This window comes from Ixodes scapularis, unplaced genomic scaffold (assembly GCF_016920785.2).
Source record: "Ixodes scapularis isolate PalLabHiFi unplaced genomic scaffold, ASM1692078v2 PGA_scaffold8__174_contigs__length_109621045, whole genome shotgun sequence".
NCBI lineage: Eukaryota > Metazoa > Arthropoda > Arachnida > Ixodida > Ixodidae > Ixodes > Ixodes scapularis.
In genome coordinates, this window is record NW_024609883.1 from 51,582,611 (window position 1) to 51,603,470 (window position 20,860).

The 20,860-nt window shown below is 44.5% G+C and overlaps 1 protein-coding gene across 3 annotated transcripts in view; it reads right to left on the reverse strand.

The window, feature by feature from the left end:
* Positions 1 to 450: 450 nt before the first annotated feature.
* Positions 451 to 20,860, reverse strand: part of LOC120837776 (nuclear transcription factor Y subunit gamma) — a 28,118-nt gene continuing 7,708 nt past the window's right edge. For 2 of the 3 annotated variants that reach the window (XM_042286839.1, XM_042286838.1), the window contains exons 7-11: positions 20,477 to 20,587; positions 19,513 to 19,599; positions 11,020 to 11,142; positions 5,609 to 5,743; positions 451 to 757 (exon numbers count right to left, since the gene is read on the reverse strand). In XM_042286839.1, coding sequence (XP_042142773.1) covers positions 608 to 757; positions 5,609 to 5,743; positions 11,020 to 11,142; positions 19,513 to 19,599; positions 20,477 to 20,587 — 606 coding nt within the window. In that variant the 3' untranslated portion in view covers positions 451 to 607. The remainder of the gene's footprint in view (positions 758 to 5,608; positions 5,744 to 11,019; positions 11,143 to 19,512; positions 19,600 to 20,476; positions 20,588 to 20,860) is intronic. The other variant, XM_042286840.1, reaches the window with a different exon arrangement.

Below are 20,860 nucleotides of genomic sequence, written 5' to 3' on the forward strand. Positions count from 1 at the left end.
TTTTTTTTTGGTACTGTTTGAGCTAATGCAGACACGCTGCATCAACCGCTGCTCAGCACTAGATGCCCAGACTCCAGCATGTATGCGTTGCCTTCCGGCATGTAAGGCTTCACGCGCACCAGAGTGTTGGGGAAAGTAGGAAGCTGGGGCTGGAGGCAGAGCATGAACTGGCAATCCTTGCAACAGACTATAGGCAGTATTCACTGGACGCCATATTTGAGGGTGATGTTTAAAGAACATGCTTCAGATTGAGCTCACATTAAAAGCCCGCTAAAACCTCTTAGGTGTCTCTCCCGTCGCTGTTGGCTGGTCCAAAGGTGAGATGTGTTGTTGTCCCATTTGCAGCTTTTTGCTTTAACACGCAATGTACGGTAGTTTGTGGGGCCGGATTTCCTGCAAAAAGCGTCGCGCTCATTCACACATTCGTTTGCACGCGATGGGACTCAAAACAAGAAGAAAGGAAGGTTGGTTTATTCCCGGCGAAGGCAAAGTAAGGTCGACGCTTGGGAGAATCCTGGCCTCGAGGGAGACGGGGGGGGGGGGGTCTGTACAGGGCAGTGGGGCAGTGCTTTCGAGGGAACCCGGTGGAGTCGCAGGGGCCAGAGATTCACTGGTCGGTTCCGTCGTCTTCTGACTGCTGGCCATCCTGCTGGGTCTGGATCTGGACCGCCGTCTGACCGGCGGCGGTCATGGAGCCGGCCGGTGCCAGGAACACCGAGGCGGGCTGTCCTGGGCCCTGCTGGATCTGGTACAGGGTCTGCGGAGATACACAAACATGGTGACATAGACTCCCACCGTTTAGAAAAATTGCGGTCCACATGTGTTAGATCGCCGCTGCCGGTGACTGGACCGCGACTAGCCGGAAAATGCTCGTGCGAAACGAAAAAGCGCTGCAGTGAACGTGCTCCGAGGCTCTTTTACGCAAAGACGCATATGAGCACCCGGAAAAATGTGGAGGATGGCAAAAGCAAGGGGAAGGGCACACGCGCGCCCGTAGGGAGAGCAGGGAGTGCCCGCTCTGGGAACGGTAGCCTGCAAACACTGCTGATGCTGCGCAACTCTCTAACCCCAAAATAAAATGAGCAAAAAAAAAAAAAGTCTAGAGCAAGTTGAGTGTGTTGACAACAACAGCTGTGCAATCGCACTTCCACCCCCTTATGTTTGTTTACCTTTTTCTTTTGCCATTATTGCTTTGTCCATTTATTTTTTCCTTTCTTTTCTTGCGGCATGAATTTAGAAGCTTTCTTTTTTGTTGCTTGCTTAACTTTCTTTTATGATTTTTTTTTATGCATCTTGCTTTTCCGTTTTTCTTCTATTCTTTTTTTTAGTTTCGTGTTTTGTTGCTTATGCTGGCGGTGTTTGCGGTCTCCACCACCTACGCTCTACTGTACTTAGCGGCTCTTGAATGCTCTATTCCGTAAGCTCCAGTTTGTCGCAACCTTTGGCATTAGCAGAGACGCTAGGAAATTTCCACTCGAGCTTAATTTAACATATTTTTGTATACTAACAAATTCTTGGTATATCAAACTATTTTACAATCCCCTTTGAATTCAATATATACGGGTTCGCTGTAATAGCACCATAGAACCTGAGTTTGCCATTACTGCAAGCTGCGGGCACAATGTCGGTTACCGTGACTAATGTCACTGGCTGGTGGAAAAGTAGCACCAAGCTTCCCGTACGATTGCCACCTTGGCTCGGGGAATGAGCAGTTTCTCCTTGACCTTTTCATTTTTGGGTAGTCGATCCAAATTAGACGGCGGCGGATAGCTTTATTGGCGGCACCTTGCAAACTACAGATGGTGCTTCTCTAGCTGTCATCATCATCGTTTGTGACGTCACGGGTAGGACAGACTGGGACAGACCACGCAGGTCTTGGATCCCTCGATTTGTCGGCTCTCTTCATGCACTGTTGGGGTAACGTGCGGCAAAGCCTGTTTTGCGCGTTGTTTATTGGGTGAAGTGATATTTGTAGTAGAACATTTTACCGAAGCTTAAAACCGTAGCACGCATAGTCGTGCCAACGAACACTTTTGACGCTGAGGTGTTGAAGCGCTCGGATGGTGGCTTGTTGTTCTATCCCCAGTACAAAAAGCTGGATGATGCTAATAGGATATCCAGCGCTTTACCCCACTAACACATCTATTATGGCAAATAGGGCATATATTTTTATTTTTGGACAAAATAAAACTGAGAAAGGAATGTCTCATCAAATTGAAAATAAGAAAGTGAAATTCGAGAACCTGTCAAGTGTGTAGTAAACTAAGTACAAAACGAGCGTGTTGGTAACAGTTATTAAGCATAAGGAAAATACATAGAAAAGGGGGACAGACAACACTGAAATGTAAAAAACATTTCAGTGAAAGCAATTCTGTGTATACTGTTGGCTCCAATGTGCTCTGTGAGTGCTGGTCTCTCATTACAGTCAAACGCCTGTACAACAAAGCGTGTGGGACCGCAATAATTCTTCGTTATACATGTCACTTCGTTATATCCGTCGCACACTTTAATGACCCCAATAAAGCAGATAAGCAACGAAATAGCCCGTCGTACAGGCTATTTCGTAGTACAAGCGTTCGTTGTAGCGACGTTTGACTGTAGTTCCAAGCCGATTCTTTTTTTTAATCTTGTAATAAGCAAACATTTCCTCAAAATAACTGTCAGGAAGAAGCGGTGGCTGGTTTCCAGAGTCGTTTCAACTAAATCCCTGCGTATTCACCCTGTCAACGCAAAACGTGCGAAGCCCCTTCGCGATCTAAGCCTGTTAAATCTGGTAACTCAACGACACTTCAGCGTCCCAAAAAATGAGATCTGCTGTGAATTACTACTGCTTGTATGTTTAATTTTTGCGGACCCAAATGCGCATAATACGTGATGCGCTCCTCAGCCAGAGATTTTAAAGTTGTAAACAATTCTTAGTAAAAATAGGATAGAACAAATTAATCAATCGCCTAAATTTTCCTGGCCATAGTCGACAATTAACGAATTCATGAAAATTTCTGCTTTTCTTTTGAGCAGAAGTTGCGATGTGACATACTTCTCTGCCACATATTTGAAGCGGGTGGAGCTAAGCATCCGTTGCTGACGAGCATTTGACAGCACATCATTTGCTCTGGTGAAGATCTTTCGGATCTGTGGAGACTGCTCTACCCCGAAAAAGAGATCCGAAAAAACAAGACTCAGAGATGCAGTGAATAGCCCTGACACACACAGTGCAAGCTGTAATATAAAGCTCCAGGGTTGTTCTTGAACATTTTATAATATAAAAAGCAACTTCGAGGCACTGTTATTCATGAGAAAGATCACTCACGAAAACGCCATACACATTTCTTTAATAAATGAACCGTTTTTAATCGGCATTGATGCAAACTAACATGGCCACTCCGTGCCTCGACATGGTGCGTCGTCTGCTCGCATCCTACCAGCTCCGTCACAGGAGGGCGCCCGCGAGGTGGCGTCATCTAAACATCTCGTCGCCAATAGAGAGATTTCTTGAGTACTGAGATTTTGTTTGCCACACATCGGCCAAACAATCGCACATCTTTGCACCGCCCCACATGAGGTGCCAGTGCTTGGTGGCATTAAAAAATAATTTTCCTGTCTTCATATACGCAAGAACAACAATACCATTGTAAGAGATTCGTGGAGACGGATCAGTGAATCATCTTGCGGGGTTGAGCCTTCTGAACGTTAGTATATGTTTGTGTCCGGCTAGCAGGCAGGGAAGGCAATGGTGCCACTTTCCCAAGGATCCAGTAAATTTAACTGTTATCATCAAAATGAAAAAAAAAAAAAATTCAATAAGATTTTTAAAATTTAGATTTGATTAATTCAATTAAAGTCTAGCTAGAAAAACGAATGATTTTTTATTGCTATATTACGTATTTATAAACATGACAGAATAATTTATCAGTCTCTTCAATGAAAACAATATGGAAAATTACTGTACATTTAAGTCTTTTAACTAGTTTATTTAACAACTTTTCATTGATGCAAACCTGCATCACTAGAACAAAAGCAGCTTATTTTTTATGTTAGTGAGAAAGCTGCACTATTTGCTTTTTCTTTCAAATTCACATTGGCTTGCAATAGGATGCTGCTTTTCTTTATTTTATTTTATATATTGATTTGCTTCCAGTAGCTATGTTACGTAGCTGACAAACAAATTCTATATTATCATCATTGGACGCAGCGCCGTGGGCCTTCACGGTATAGGCAACTTGCCTTTCTGCAGGGCCGCAGCTCTCCTGAGCCGAAACAAATCACTATCAATATTACTAAAACACAGAAAAAAAGCTAAACACTCTGATTGACTCAGAGGAGTTGTTCGCAGTCAACCTTGTTTAAAGCTGTTTTGCTTGATGATTTCTTTATTTAAATCCAAAAGAAAAGCACACAGAAAGCATCAAGTGATAGGCAAACAGTAAATAAAAAGTATTTTGGGGAATATTTCTGCAGGGAAAGGTTTGATTTGAATCATCATCGTAGTGAAACCAATACGATTTAGATCACAATTTAAATTACGATTTAAATCATTTTGATCTTTATTCTCCACTCTGCATGACATGCCACTATGTAGCCGGTTCCTGCACGTTTACTGCACCGTGAAATGCAAATCTGTAGGGTCCGTGACCTGCGGTATAAATTCCTGCATCATGTGGTTCATAGCAGGCACCATTTATTGGTATTTTTTTTTTTTAATTTTTGCTGTCTTATTTTTAAAGGTTCCCCACACAATATTTTTCACCGTTTATCTCTGCAAAATGGGCAGGCATTCATATGGGACTTTACGGTAATCTGGAAAAAACGGTTTACTTGTAGGCAGGAACAGTCGAGAAAATTTGGGAGCACAACAAAGCCATGAAAGTTCTCTTGGGACCCCATAATGTACTAGGAATAAGAACTGGTGCTTTAGGGCATCTGCTTTTCTGAAACCAGATGCCCCAAGATTGGTAGCAAAGGCTGGCCATTTTGGGGCATGTGCCATCAATACATTTAGAAGTTCTCAGACTCTTCCCAGTTTTTTCTGACTACTAGATTAAAGTTCCCCAAATTATCTTTGTTAAAAAAAATTGGCTGCATGTCTGGTCATTCTGCCAAACATGTTCAGATGCGGTAACTTTATAGGGTGGGCGGTGCCCTTAGTTTGGGTAGTGCCTAGGGCAGGGTTTTGTGTGAATACAGATTACGTCACAACTTTGTCTCTTCGCGACACTCCGAGCACTTCCCTTCAGCACCATCTGGATAAAAAGCCTTTGTGCAGAATTTTCTGGGTCGCCAAGAGAGGGGAAGTGCACTTTCATGTGCTCTTTTTACACCAATCTGCTCCTCACTTTCTTGCCCTTTCCACCTTCTTTCCTCTGTGCACTTTCTCACACCACCTGCTAGACCAGCCAGTAGTGCACTTGGCTTCCATGCCGGTGACCGAAGTTTGATCCTTGGCACTGATTGCCGATTTTTTTTAAAGATTGTTTAGTGCTTACGGATTGCTCGACCTACACATTTCGTGTTAAGGTGGTTTGCACCACAAAAAACAATCTCAAAACCCACTTTAGTGTTCATTTGTAGGGGGCACAAACACCCCATAGTTCTGCCCCCAGGCACCCACCTGCGTCTGCTGAACTGGTTGTGGAGGTGGAGCAGCCTGCTGGATGGGTGCCGTCTGGATGATGATGGGCTGGCCCGAGCTCTGGCCCTGCATCTGCATGCGGATCAGCTGTAGCTGGGCCTGAGTCAGCTGGATCTGCGGGGAATAATCCGAAAAAGAATGTGACCGAGTTCATGGTGGGGTAGACGGGCGATATACGGGGAGTTGCTGGAGTTGCCACAGAACTGCTTAGCAAGAGGACAAGAGAGGCACACGAAACGAAATGTGCATTAAATGCATAGCGCTCAGTAAGCTTCCAATTGGAACCACGGTTATTTTTACGGACTGCAAAATTAATTATGCAAGACTAATTATTTAAAATGCTACACACCTCGCTAAATTTCCCATTAGCAGTGATTAACCTAGCATTGACTGCTTTTCTCTGCGACGCTTAGTTTTTGTGGTAAAAGTTTGGCCGATGTTTGGTGATGCACTCATTACGGCAAACGAATGGGCAGAGCGAAGCAAAATCGAAATGCGCCTGCAACACAGGGACGAGCTTTTTGTGCGTTTATACGGCGAGGATAATTATAATAAAATGACGCTCATTTACACTCAAGATGGGGAGGGGGGGAGCCACGTCTTGGAACGGCAGGTGGCCCACGCCATGAATGCCCGAGGTGGTATACCAAGGTAGGAAATAAGCTTTCTCCCAATCAAACAGACTTTACCATAGACAGGCTCCTTTACAGAGTAGCTGGGCTAAGATTCTGAAGGCCCATTCACACACCTGCAACTGCTTCGGATCGTGCACCTTAAAACCTCCTAAATTCACTTACAATGAAGAAGCACACTGGTGCCACCTATTAGGTAGCCATGGGATGCTGAGTTTCCGTACATTCCTTATTTTAGAGTGTAGCTCTTAGGCGCCCGTTTCCGGCTTGAGCAACGTCACTGTCAACGTAACCGTGCATTGCATTATATGACTGCTTTCCTAATGACGTCACACGTGACATCACGAGGGTCAAGAGTGATGTTATGAGGATCACAAGTGACGTCTCGTGGGAGAAGAAGGAGAAGGAGGATATTTTTTCTGGTAAATTTAGCGGAAATTTCCCGCTGAATGGAAGGGGGAGCAGGACAGGAAGAGGAGCATACCCTCCTCAAGAGCTGTACTCTAATTCAGCATGACAAGTAGCTGTAAACGTCTCATTTTTTTTTACGGGTGTCATTCTTTTTTTTTTTTTGGCTCGAAAAACATTTAACAATGTTATAAATGACCATTTCTTATAGGTGATATATCTTGGTCTTGCAAATATACCGCAATACCTGTGCTCTAGTGAAATGCTGCTCCAGGGTCCCTTCATGGATGGCGTCATTCTGCCAGTGTGTTCTTTTGTAAGGTATCATGAAAGATCGGTCCTAGGGTGTCCTGCCCACCCCACGCAATGTAGTTGCGACGGAATAATGAAGTTAGTGAATCAAAGAACAAGGCGGTAAAGCTCGCGCTTAGCATTTGTAAGCTCATAGAAAGGAAGGGCTTTGAAAGATTGAGGCCATGTAACAAAATAATAATAAAGATTAGGAAAGAACTCGACGGCTCCCAAAGGGATTTACAAGAGGACCACAGGCATCGTGCGAGCAAATTCTACAAGCTAGCTGGCACTTTCAGAGTAGCTTGCGTACCTAATGTTCTAATAAAGCGCCACCGCTCGTAAAATGAGACAATAAGATTAACGGGAAGAGAGACCAGAAAGACACCGAAGGAAGCACCCTACTCTGCCAACAGGAAGACCCCGAAAAACAAGATGCAACCAGTTCATAAGGGAATCACAGGGACTGCAAGGAAACAAAGGATGTATGCAACATCGTTTCAGTCACAGCTAAAACATTTATTCACATCAGCTTCCCTATATAGCCGACGACGCCCAGTCACCGTGAAAGACACATGGTCACTTGCTGTCTTATCTGTTCCCTGAAGGGAGAACAAACCCAACTTTCTGCACCCAAAAAGAATAATTGGGGTGTGTGCACGTTTATAGAGTCTAGATCTTACTCTGCCTCAACGGGCGACTTGTCTCCCAGCTGTAGATGAGAAATTTAGCCAGTGCAGTACGCTAGCCTGGGGTATTTAACGATCATGCAGTAGTGATACGCGACTGCACGCCTGTACGATGCTCATCCAGATCGAAACAGGCAGGGGTGGGTATTGAACCCAGGATCCCCGGGTTCTGCAGCGCGAGCTTTCGCTTCACGTGCTCCGAGCTGGCGTGCGCTAGCCCACACGGCCACCGATACCCCTCCCTCTGCACCCACTTCCACCCAACAAGGTCACACTTTCTAACAAAAGACAGGACAAGTTCTCAATCTACACAAGGAGGAATTCTGGGAAACCAAACAAAAGTGAAAAAACCCACATCGTCCATTTTTATCCTACAGGTCAACCTCTTCAACAAAAATAACAATTGTAAAACAAAACAAAAACAACTTAGTTACAAAAAGTTTGCACTTGTTTGTCCAACAACAGAGAGGAAACACTCAAACAACCTCCTGCGGTTGCGATTTTAATTGTTTCCTTAACCACACATTTGAATGGGTTCAACTCAGCTAACAATCACTGTTGAGGTTAACTTGGGAAACCCATTGTAGCATTCCAGATATTTCACTATTTCTAAGTTGGCCACCTTTTGTGTCCTAATATTCTCTCGTAGATTCAATGGGCAGTATGGCCAATGTACGAAAAACCGCAAGCCAAGGGAATATCATAAACGACACCCTTTTGCAATTCACGGCCAGATCCCTGCACTTCTTCCCACACTCCTCATTCGCTCCCAAGGTGCCAGAAGGCTGAGTCTAAATTTAGTTCTGAAAACTACTCAGATGCCATATCTTGCCGCCAAGCCCTTCCAATTGCGAGAAATGGCATTAGAAAAATGGTAGGCAACCAACTTTTCTGTCTTCTTTCTTTCCTCTCTTTGTGTGTTGTGTTTCCTCCATGGTGTTGGACAAACAAGTGCTAACCTTTTTGCACCTACAGTTTTTTTTTTTTTTTTTTTTTTATAGTTTTAGAATTAGCATTTCTGTTGGAGAGGTTGACCTGTGGGTTAAAAGTGGACGATGTGGGTATTTTCCTTCCATGTTTGGTTTCCCAGAATTCGTCCTTGTGTAGTTTGAGAACTTGTCCGGTCTTTTTTTGAAGAGTGTAACCTTGTAGGTTGGAAGTGGGTGCGGAGGGTTGGGTTTGTTTTCCATTCTGGGAACAGATAAGACAGCTACTGACCACGAGCCTTTTGCAGCGACAAGGGGGAGGGTCGTCGGCTATAATAGGGAGGCTCGTGCAAAGAAAACATTTGGCTGCATCTGAGACGGTGTTGTGTACATCCTTTTTGTTTTTCTCTCTCCGGTTCTATTATGCTAGCTGGTTAGTATGTTTGTTGCAAGGATACTAAAACCACCAGGGAAGAAATAGAAAGAACACAAACAGAGAACTATCCCGGTCCTTAGATAAATTATTTAGTAGCACAGAAACTTCGGTAGTTTCTACCCTAGTAAGATGTGTTACCACAAGTGGTGCTGATCCATATAAAAGTAACCAAAAGCTAAAAAAAAAAAATTTGAAAAATTTAGATAGCATTTTACACCGAAGCTGTTACCGTAAAACACCGCGCATCAGCCCATTCCACATTAAGCACCCATATCCAAACTTGTAAGATATGAAAAAATATGCACAGTACATTTATATGTAAAATTGATGACCGGACAAGTGCCCATCCCCCCTTTTTTCGCTATCATCTCTAAATTGTGAGTGGGCACTTGCCCGGTATTTTACGGTATGTGCTAGGATACGGAAAAAAATGTGTCCATAGATGTTAACAAAAAAACAACTCCGTTTAAATGGCGCTCCTTCGTTTCGATAGGTCGTGGCAAGTATAAATAAAAAGAGGGGGCAACCCGCGTGAGTCAGCCTTCCTTGCCATTATTATGGAGTGAGGTCCTGATCCTTTGTTATCATCCACAGTCGCCGACTTATCTCAGCTAAGAGTGCGCTGTGAGGAGGCTGAGGGCAGAATGCACTGATCTAACCTTCTTTCGCTCACGCGATGCTGAGACGTACACATATACCAACGACCAACAACAGAATGTGTATTGACAACATGTTTAGCAAGAACATATTTAAAGTCAAAATACAACCAGTGGTGGTTTACCACAGTGACCATAAGGCAATGATCACTTTAGTCACTAAGAATTAAATAAAGACAATTAAACAACAAAGTTGTGTTTGTGTCTTCATTGCTATCATGTGTAAATCAGAGACCTTGTAAATTTGTTGTAAAGAAAACAGCTTCGCTGGTCCTCCATCTCCACGTGAAGTAGATGGGCTCTACAATTTTTTTAGACGGACCACGAAGGCAATTTTAAAAATTTCAAAAGGTGCTTTTGGACGCACTGACATCCCAGCATGCCACTACATTTTTTTTAGCTCTGCAACTTTTATTTTTGTGCCTGCAAATAAATTTACTACACCGAAACAAAGATTCGGACATGACGTCGAGGACCACTGTTGGTTTTTGGTGGGATTTAGTGGACGCTTGGCGCAGTTGGCTATAGTGCACAAGGGTCTGTGAACTAGAAAAATGGACGACAACGCTGCAATCGCAGACGAGTTCGTGCTCCTGTTCAGCGACCTCAAGTCGACGGAACGGGAGATGCTTCTCAGGTCGCATGACTCTGGATTGGTGATTTACGAGAATGCCCCAGACTTGCCGCCGGCACCTTGGCCGCCGCGTCACCGCATAAGAGCAAGCAAGTCTCCTAACTCTTCACCCGACTCATCGATGTCGCTGGAACGCCATGAGCGCGTCGTTCGTTTGAACCAATCGCCCGACGAGGAGCCTGTTGTCGTGCTTCGACTTCACAAAGTGCACGGGCAGCATTCCCAGCGCAATTATTACTACACCCATATAATTGGTTGGCGCAGCACTCAAATGTTTGGGATAGAGCTTGGTCAACAGTGTCCAAGGTGTGCCCGACGCCCATTTCGATCGTCAAAAACTTCCAAATTGCCTTCATGGTCTCTTGGAAGCAGGTTAGCACCAATCGCGTGGTGCTTCGAATAATCCAAAATATGACGACCCATAAATCTCCAGCATAGATGGCGTCTTCAGTCGTTCATCCTTTCGACGAGTCTCCAATGTTTTACGAAAGACTAGACGCATTCGACAACCTTGTACTTCCCTGTGGCTTCTCCAAACCCACGTCCATCCATCAAGCTCTCCAGACGAGAGACGCCATAGGGTGTCACTCACTCGAGGGTCCGAATTTTGAGTACCTGGTAAATGCACCAACCGGAGATGTGCCCCGAGCACCGTACCGGTGGTTTTAGCATACCCGCGACGAAAATCGGGCGGCCGGTTTGCCGCGTTGCCACTTACGGGGATCTGCTGTATCTCTCCATTGCTGTTGATGATCTGCTGGACGATCTGGATGCCCCCCTGTTGCGCCACCTGCTGCTGCACCGGCTGCTGCAGCTGCACCACCTGGGGCTGGGCCTGCACCTGCCGGCAGAACAGACGCCCCGAGATGAGAAACTAGACTCCCCCGATGATCTGGAAACCTGTTAACCCTTCAACAGTCGCAGCCATATGGCAGCGACGACACGTTTGGAATTGCTCACCCAAACGAGAGACTGCGCACGCCGCGGCGGGTGTTGTCATTTGTTGCATTTTTGGCGAGCTATCGACGTCATATTCGCACACTGTTTTCGCATTGCTGGGCTAGTTGTGGTTTTAAAATTAGACGCTTCGCGCACGTGACGCTCGCTTGGCACACCGGCTGCTCCGGCGGCAGTGCCGACGGGAGCACTGGCTCTTTAGATTCAAACCTCCGACGCTTTTCGGATTAAGGGTGGGAGCACTAGTCTCGGAGCTTTCTTCCTTATTTTCTGGACGAGCCCAACGAAACAGCACAGGCTTGTTCAGACTTTTGTGCTGGTTTCAGATATGTGTAGTTTCTTTAATTAGTAGGTTAGTTCTCAGGATAATTATACTAATTAACCAGACTGTTTCCAGAAACAATAGTGATAACCCATTTTAAAAAAATAATGTTTTTAACATATGGGAGGATACTAGGAATTATGAAGAATGCAATGTTGGAACCACTTTTTAGGTTTAACCATTATCAGTGACTTCACAGCACATTGAAGTTCCGTGCTCAATGTGTGGCTACCAAGCAATAAAACAATAGCTCAGTTAAAATTTTCCTACAGCTATTTTGAAAAATCTGCTTCTAACGCCACTAAAAAAAGTTATTTGTCTGCCCTATATGCTGAGACAGCCCTCCGGAAAATTTGTAAGCAGTCCAAAATTTGTGTTTTGAGAAAGTGTTGTTTTACCATCAGCTTCAGTGCAATTTCAGCCCAAATAGATATTACATACCTGCCAACCTGTGGACTTTCAAATTCATAAAAGTTCCGTGACCACGGGGGGTGGGGGTTATGCGAAGCGATGTGCAGTGCCTGGCCACCTTGCGAAAAGCTTATGCCCGTGTCCCACTACAGCAAGAGACAGAAACAAACGACAGCGACAAGCCTCAACCACAGTCTTTCGCGATTTGAGAGGCTTTGTAGATTAAAGAAGGCTATGCTCAAACACGAGCATCATGCACGCGAGGGTATCTTTGGCAGGCTTGCAATCGCGCATGCTTACTTCACGAGCACCAAACGACTAAACGCCTGCCAAAGGTACCATCGCAAGCATGCTGCATGGGTTTGAGGCTTGTCGCTGTCTCTTGTTTCTGTCTGTCACTCTAGTGGGACACGGGCATTACATCACACGTGCACGTGCTACAGAATCCAAACTTCTCTCCTTTTTTGGTCGGCACCAAGCACGGGAATCCGACGTGTAGGACTCCAGGAACACCCGAAAGTACCTCTTTTGAGGTTTGCAGTTCGCCATTGCTGCGCGAAGCCACCGCGACCAGGGGAATGCTATGGTTACATGTGCAACAAACACAGACGCCATACTTCTTGCCTCGAAACTGGCCGAAACAACGAGGCCCAACAACGTCTAAACACGTCGAACCAACGTGCGCCACCGAACACGCGAACAAAGGCTTTGAGCTTTGGATTGGTTTTTGATCCGTGGCCACCGATAGACTGATAGTAAAAACACTGACGCTGCCGTGGACGGTACCAATCACCCTCTTGTGGCGGTGCAAGATACCGCCAACAACAGATTTACAAAAAAAAAAATTACAAAAAATTTTTTTTTGTAAGATTTGAAGCAAGATTTGAAAAATCGTAAATTTAGTCCCAATTCATACATTTTACGAAAAATTCGGAAGAGTTGGCAGGTACGATATTATAAAGTGATATTATAGCTCCAATATTAATCTTCAAAAAAAAAAAAAAAAAGATATAGCTGTAGATTTCAATATCACCAATTTCCAAACAAGTTTTTTAGGGATTTTTCGGCTCTAAAAACCTATGTCTCCCCTTAAATTCCGAGGATAAGAGTGAATCGTGCGATGGAGAAGTTTTGTTAAGTACCTCCGGTTAGAAATTTGAAGCCGCTGAAATGTCGCAGAAGCGGATACGCCAAAATAAAATTGAATGAAAGAAAGGTGATTTTTCGCCTTTAATACTTTCTTCATCGGACGCTTCTAAACCTAAACAGTTTGCAAGCACTGTACGTGCTCCCGCTAGACAATAAAAAAAAAATCTGCGTGTTCACCCTTTCTTTGTACTGTTCCTTTCGAACAGAACCGCACCACTGAAAAACATCTTCTGGAAAAAAAAAAGTCGATGGTCAAAGGGTTAAAGAGAAAATGAAAACTTTTTACTGTGGCAGTTGTTGTATGCGAGGTTTTGCTGTGGTTCGGTGTGCGTACAGTGTACGGTGCAGTCCGCTAAATTTAGCAGGAATTATGGTGTTGCGTGACATTGCAGAAAGCGGTTCTCCTTTATACTTTCTCACTAAATTTAGTGGGCAAACTGTGACGTCACTTGACAATGTAGCCTTTGCCTGTGGTATTTCCCTTGCGGAAACCAAACTGAAAGTCAGTTAACACTGAATGCTTAATGAAAAAAGTTGTCTCAACGACACAAAATTATTTTTTATAGCCCTTTAGAAAATATGGGTAGTACAGATATTGGTCTATAATTCGTAACAACATTTTTATCACCTCCTTTATGCAAAACGAAAATTTTTGCGAATTTCATGGTATTTGGGAACGTGCCAGTTGATAAGGCCAAGTTAAATATGTACAGCAACACTGGGGCAATTGTAACAGTCACAAATTTAACGGGCTTTATTTGCATGTCATCAATGTCCTGACTTCTGCTATTACCAAGTCCCATAAATACATGAAACGCCTCCGATTCATCCGTAGGGGCCGGAAAAACAGGTTCGTCCGCTCGACTCGACATAAACGAGGAAGCAACGCTCATTGTGAAAGCTGGAAGGTAAGTTGGTGAAGTGGCGGTCAACATATTCAAAAAGCGGTATTCCCGACACTCTTTCACCAGACATCGAGTTCTACCGCGACGTGACCCTTATAAGCTCGCGGAGGTGGGAAGCTTCTGGAGGTGGAACGATGCCACCAGGGGCGAAGCCGTGGGAGACTTCCTGTTTGGGGGGGTCACGCTCCCAGTGATGACCAAAACCAAAAGCTGCTATTGGATGGACTTGGGAATCCTTGGGGGCATTCTCGCCGACAGTGACCTCTACTTCCAGCTTTGCTCGTGATTTTCTCGTATGGCTGGCTCGAGCCAGTGTGTCGCCTCCTCTTATCCCTACTTCCGTGGCTCGTGGTGACTCGCTTCCTGCATCTGCTGTGGAAGGTGATGTCACTTCGGGGGGGGGACTTCTGTTATTTTCTTTCGCGTCCAGTTTCTGCTCGCAACTTTAATTTGTCGAAGAGTAGCGCGGAGCAGAATTTACTTGTCTAAATTCTAATGCCTGCTATGACATATTTTGATGGCGAGCAACACGTCTCGAATTAAAAGATGCCAACTAAAAAACTTATTTTTTAAAGTTAATTAGTGAGCTTCAGGTAATTATTCTGCTAATTGGTACTTTACAGTCTCCACTTGATGTCCACTGCGGTGAATAATGTTGTCCCGAAGGAATAATTTCTTTATTTTCAGTGCCCATTAGGAGATATCTTTCGTCCTGGAAAAATACATTTTGTAGAGCGAGAAAAAAAAAAAAATAGTTGCATCCCATAATTAAGCGAAGTTGCAGCACTAATAATGCTGAAACTCCAACACTTAAAAAATTTAGTGGAGCTGCCTTTTAGCACATCTGTACCCTTAAGCTGTCTAAAGAATGGTAAAAAGCATCTATAAAAATTTAAAAGAAAAAAAAATTGAAGTGCATGCGTAAGGCACATACAACACAAAATAAACTTTCGCATACAAAAAACAAATTTTTAGCACAACATTTGTGTTGCAGAACACAGTTTGATTTGAAAAGATTTTGAAACATGCCTCCATCTTGAGAAGCCCCCTAAAAATTGTTCATGGTGATGTACAACATACACAAGGCCAGCACCAGTCCTGTTGTGTATGTTCCTCTTCTGTCCTAGACTTTTGCACTGTTTTTTTCGTCACCATGTACCCAAAATAGAAGCATGTTTCAGGATTAAAGTCCCCTCAAAAATGCTTTTACAAACATTTTTAAAAACATTTTTATCGCCTGGACGGAACTTAAAGGGAACTTGTTTTTTTAGAAAAAGTCGCAAGACTCGTTTTGAGTTAGAAGCGACTACAAAACACGCTTCTATAGTCGGACGCGAGTGCCGAAAGGGAACCATGCTTTGGAATCACTGGGAATGCTTCTAACTTTATACAAGCTAACAGGCACTATGCCCCGTTTCACCTTATGTTGTACCGCAGAGAAGGCTAGAAGCACGAGCTCATAGCGTTGAGAGCTGCTGTTAACGCACGAGAACTTGTGCCGCCGAGATGTGCCCTAGAGCAAGGAACTCGCGCTTGTAGCCTTTCTTGCGGTACATCATAAGGTGAAACAGAGTATAGCAGGACCCATGTCTACTCGCGCACGATGCCGCCGACCAAGAAGCTTCTTTGTTGCCGCGCAATTTCGCGGATAAAAGAGGACGCTTTCTGTCTCTCCTTTGCGAAATTTGACAACGAAGTTGCGAGGATCCCACCGTTGGCGTCGTCAACATTGCTATCTTCGGGATTTCGTTATCAGGCTTTGTGATCCCCGCGGTGATGATAAAATCTATTTTGTGTAGTCAGTGCCTCGACGTTCATTCGGGCAGTGGCTCGTGCTTTGCAAACCCCAGCGCGTGGCTGTCATAAACATTGGCGGCACATAATTGACTCCAAATCACGTGGCTACTTGTTTTGAGTGCGGGTTGAGGGGGTGAATGCTGCTCGTTTTTCTCTCATTTTCCCGCAACTGCCAACATGTGTAGAAAGAAACGAAACATGTGTTTGATAGATCACGAATGTCAAGGAATAATTTTAAGTGGCATTTACCGAAAGTACAAACACCATTGAATTTCCCCTTAAAAGGGCCACTAAAAAAAAAAAAAGCTTTTTAATTAGTCTAATTGGGACACACGTGTCACAAAATAAACTTCATGCAAAAAAAATAATATTTAGTGCAATATTGACGTCGCGAGATGCGAGTTAGTCGAAAGTTACCTCCTTTCCACTTGTTTCCTCTCTTGGCATTTCTGGCGCATGAAGAGGTGGATCGGCTGGGCCATCGCATTGAGATGGAAAGAGTGTATGACGATTTCATTAAGGCGGAACGAGTGTATGTGTGACGTCATGGACTTTGCGCGCAGAATTTAAAATAAATCTCACGCTGTCAATATTGCTGTAAAAAATTTTTTTTTTACTAAAATTTATATTTTTACATGCGTGTCCCAACAAGACTGTTTCAAAAAAAGAACATTTTTTTTTATTGTTTGAAACAAATGAAAACGATGCCTCGACATTACCCTAAAAATTCTAAACTTAGGAAGGCAGTATTTGTGAAGTAAAAAAACAATTTCCAGATGCCAAATTTGAAGTTATTGCGCGATCCGCGCCAGTGGAGTGACGTCAAATTTTAAGGGGCTCCTGAGAGTCGAGTTTCTTTCGCGCCTCCGCTCCGAAACGTGTCTCCGCGACCCAAGCGAGGAGAGAAGGGCGCCGGCGCCGCAGGAACTACTGTAGTGGGAAACCGGTTTCCTGCGTGAGTGCCGTGCTGCCCATCGCTTCGAGCAGATAACTATGCCCGGCAGTGTCACAACCGAAACTACGATACACAGACACCAAACCCAGTTGTTTTGACCGTCTGACGACTTCCTTTTCGAAATCTGAGAGGTCGCCGGGCACCTATAAAAGGTCACTTCGTCCGATTCCCCGACTCACCGATCACCCTCTGCTACATGCGTTGAGCATGGGCCGTTGTGCATTTGCAATTGCGTTAAAAACATGTATTATGATTGCTGTTATTAAATTTTTATAGAAATGTCGCCTACAAAGCTTCTAAATTTCATGATTTTTGACGTCGCCAATCAAAAGAAGCGAGGAGGTGAGGAGCGGGGGAGGAAAACGCCAAAAATAAAAAGGTGCGCGCGGGTAAGAAATTTTTCTTTTGCGATGCCATATTTTTTGTGTTTAAGACTACAACATACATTGTTTTAGACATAAAAAAAAAAAAAAAAAAACCTTTAGGGTTTCAGTGCCCCTTTAAGGTACACCATAGGCATGCGGAAATAGTGGATACTGAGTTTGCAGCGAATTCAAAGGAAATAGTGGTTTTGGCCGGATATCTGCAAATTGAACATCGAATAGCTTCTCTAAGCCTTTCACTACAGCTCCATGCTTATGTGAAGATTGTTCCCAAGCTTCCCACTCGTCTATTTTTACGTTAATTTTAATCCAACTATATTTACTTACTGGGGCCTTAGAAAGCACTATGCCTGCATTAGGATGGCAAGTAAACGAGGCTTCTGCCATAAAATTAAACGTAGCGAGATGCCTGGCTATGCCTAATTCAGGGGATTTGTAAATATACTATCTATAAGCAAATACCTTTCTTCAGTCACGAACGATTGACACAGGTCGTCAGGGCACCTATGCTTAACATATACTAATAACCAGTTTAATTTTGAAAATATTACTGCAATGTAGATATCAACAAAAGTACCCGCTTCTTTTCAAATACACCAGGCACGCAATCCTGCTTTGAAAGTATGCTTTCCTCCTAAGCATGTGGCCGCAATATTGTACTTTTTGAATTTACTGCAATATAGATATCAACATTCCCAAAGTACCCCCTTCTTTTCAAATACACCAGGCACGAAGGTGCACAATCCTGCTTTGAAAGTATGCTTTCCTCCTAAGCATGCGGCTGCAATATTGTACTTTTTGAAGTGTTGATTGTGGCGTTTTAGCCCCGTGGAGTGCGCTTCTTGCCGAGCACCAGTGCACTGCAGAGAAGCAACACCCGCAAAAGCTAGCTCCGCAGGTGTTGTTCTTCCACAGGGCACACGTGCTCCTAACAGGACTAACCTGCCACAATGAACACTTCGAAAAATAAGAATATTGAATAGCGCATTATTCGAAACTACTATTGAAAAATTTGAATATTCGCACAACCCTACGCAACCCTGACAGCAGATGCCCCATCCCTGGAAGATAACCCACCACTATTTTTGGCACAATTTTCTATTTTTCATAAAACGCTGATAGATAGGCCACTTCTAGTAATTGCATGGCCTTGTCCATGGCGGGAGATAACAGAACATTGCTTACTGGAAAGGACAGTCGTCTTTGGTCTATCGCCCTTCCCTGCAATCACAAAACTGGCATTTAAAAAAAAAAAAAAGTTTTTATCGTACACTAAAAGTTAGTTTACTTCTTCTTTTCACCTGATTTGCTTTCGATTTTAGCTGGGCTATTGATCGGGATATCACGGCAGTACACAGTAACAGCAGGTTTTAAAAAATGTTTCTAAACTAAAACGTTTGACTTTTACAGAAATCAGTCTCTTCCTTGCACTATTGTGGCAAGGGTGGTGGCAACACAAAAATGTATTGCGCGTCGCCTCGCACACAAGACGAACTTGGCGTGCACTTTGTCCCACAACAGAGGGAACATGGTCGTGCAGTTGCGGTTGCACGACCTCGCTATTTCGCGATTCTCCATTTTCTCCGAAGCACATGCTTTGTCTTTATCATTTCGTTTTCCGCACAAGCTTGCATCGAGTGCACAAACACACGTGTATCAGCACCTCCCAGATGACAGTACCGCAGTGTCTTCTAAGTCGCCCATTGGCGGCCAGTGCAGGACACGGGTCGTGTCCTCTTTTCGTGTTGTGTCACATGAGTTGTGTTCGATCAGCAAAGGGACAAGGAACAAGTCTTGCACAGCCCCCCTGCGGGTTGTTTTAGCATTTGGAAGGTCACTTTCGAGAAAACGGTTGCTCGGAGACCGAGGCTGGGCACAATCAAGACGTGCAACTCTCCTTTTGCATGCTGGTGCAAACAGAGTCTCGGAGATAAGCTGTGCAGCCACAGAGGCCACGCTGTTGCGAGGATCAATGTTGCCAGCTGCACCTGTTCTTCGGAAACTTTTATATGATCAAAAATGGCTTTTTAAAATAGTGCGCCATGGAGCGAGACGGCAGTGTCGCAGACCATCCAACCTTGGGTCTCGGATGCAAAGTTGCGTTTTGGTAAGCGCCCGTTGCGATACGGTGCACCATAGGCTCGTGTAGCACAGCAAACAAACGACAGTTGAGCAGGGAAGGAAGGTGTTGTAGCTGCAAGCGTAGCTCTCGAGCGACCCAACAAAGGGTTTTGGTGAAAGCAGTGGCCATGCTGAATATGAACGAAGGATAGGGGCTGGGGTTGCGTGGAGTGGGGAGCAAGCTGCAACACCAGCAGTGGCATGCCCTCACCTGCAGCTGAATCTGCTGTTGCTGGGCATTCTGTTGCTGTTGCTCAGCACTGGCTGCTCCCACCTGGTTCAGCCAAGTTGAACCACACTGTTTTCAGAGACACTAAGAGCTTCAGGGCAGCCAGGGCAGTGGGGAGGGAACAGCACACAAACACAAACACCACACACCAGGACACAGCACGAGCAAGCGCAAAAGCGGCGAGTGAGCGGGGAACACGTATGAGTGGCGAGGGTGGCTTCTTCGGCACTAGTCTGCCAAAACTGCCAAACTACAGTGTTTTCTCAGACTATTAGAAGCAGGCACTGGTTAGAGATCTTGGAAGGTATAATGCTTGGCCTAGTACTCCAACTGTAGGCACAATCCCTCCATTGCAATCCACTCTGTTTCTTTTATGCTTTCCAGTCCCCTCCTTTCCTGTTCTAGAGGAAGCAAGCTCAGCACATCGAGCCAAAACAACCCTTTCGTCTCTGGTTTCTGTCAAGTGGCAACCTAGCGCATTCTAAAAAAGGTCCCCATCAAAACTTGCCAAGAGAGGAAGATCTAAAACAAACAATAGCGAAGATGATGGTCCATTGAACTTTAGAGGGTTGACCAGAATTTGAATTCAAGTTTAGAGGACCTTTTGATACTGCGCAATTCTGCGATGGAACAAATACGAGTTTCCATGGAAGCAGCCGTGCATCGGGCACACAAAAAATAAAAATGAATATATTTATTTTACTTTGGCCTACCCTGTCTCCTTAGCTGATCTTATGTCTGTGCCAACTTCCTGCCTCCACCCAGAATTCGTGATTGAGCTGGACTGTCCGACCTGTTTGTACTCCGCAATATGTTTTGTACGCAAGAATGTAATTGCATGTTTGCAGATGTATAGTGCCGACTGCTCCAAATGTTAGAGCATGGCAGATAGCAAACCCCCGCCAGAAAGCAGTTAGCAGTTTCACAAGAAACAGGGGCAACTGACCTGCTGCACTTGCAGGACGGAGGGCATTGAGAAAGCCTGTGCCGCATTCTGCACGTTCTGTACGGTCAGGGTCTGTGGGTTGGCTCCGGTGGTTTGCACAATCTGGATTTGCTGGAAGACCAAGGCATTGAACCATACAGAGATCCATCAATAGCAAAGGCTAGTTTATTTCCTAAGTATTTGAAATGCTAGGCCGATGAGTGCCAGTGGAACACGGCAATGCAGCACCAAAAGCTTAGGTAAAATCAGACATCCAGATAAGACCCGAGACTCAAATAAAAAAGACAAGGCGTCCATATTTTGTATTTATTTCTCTTTCGCTCGAGTTTCAAGTGAAATACCTCACTAAGTGTAGACCCAACTGGAGAAAATAAAATTCAACAA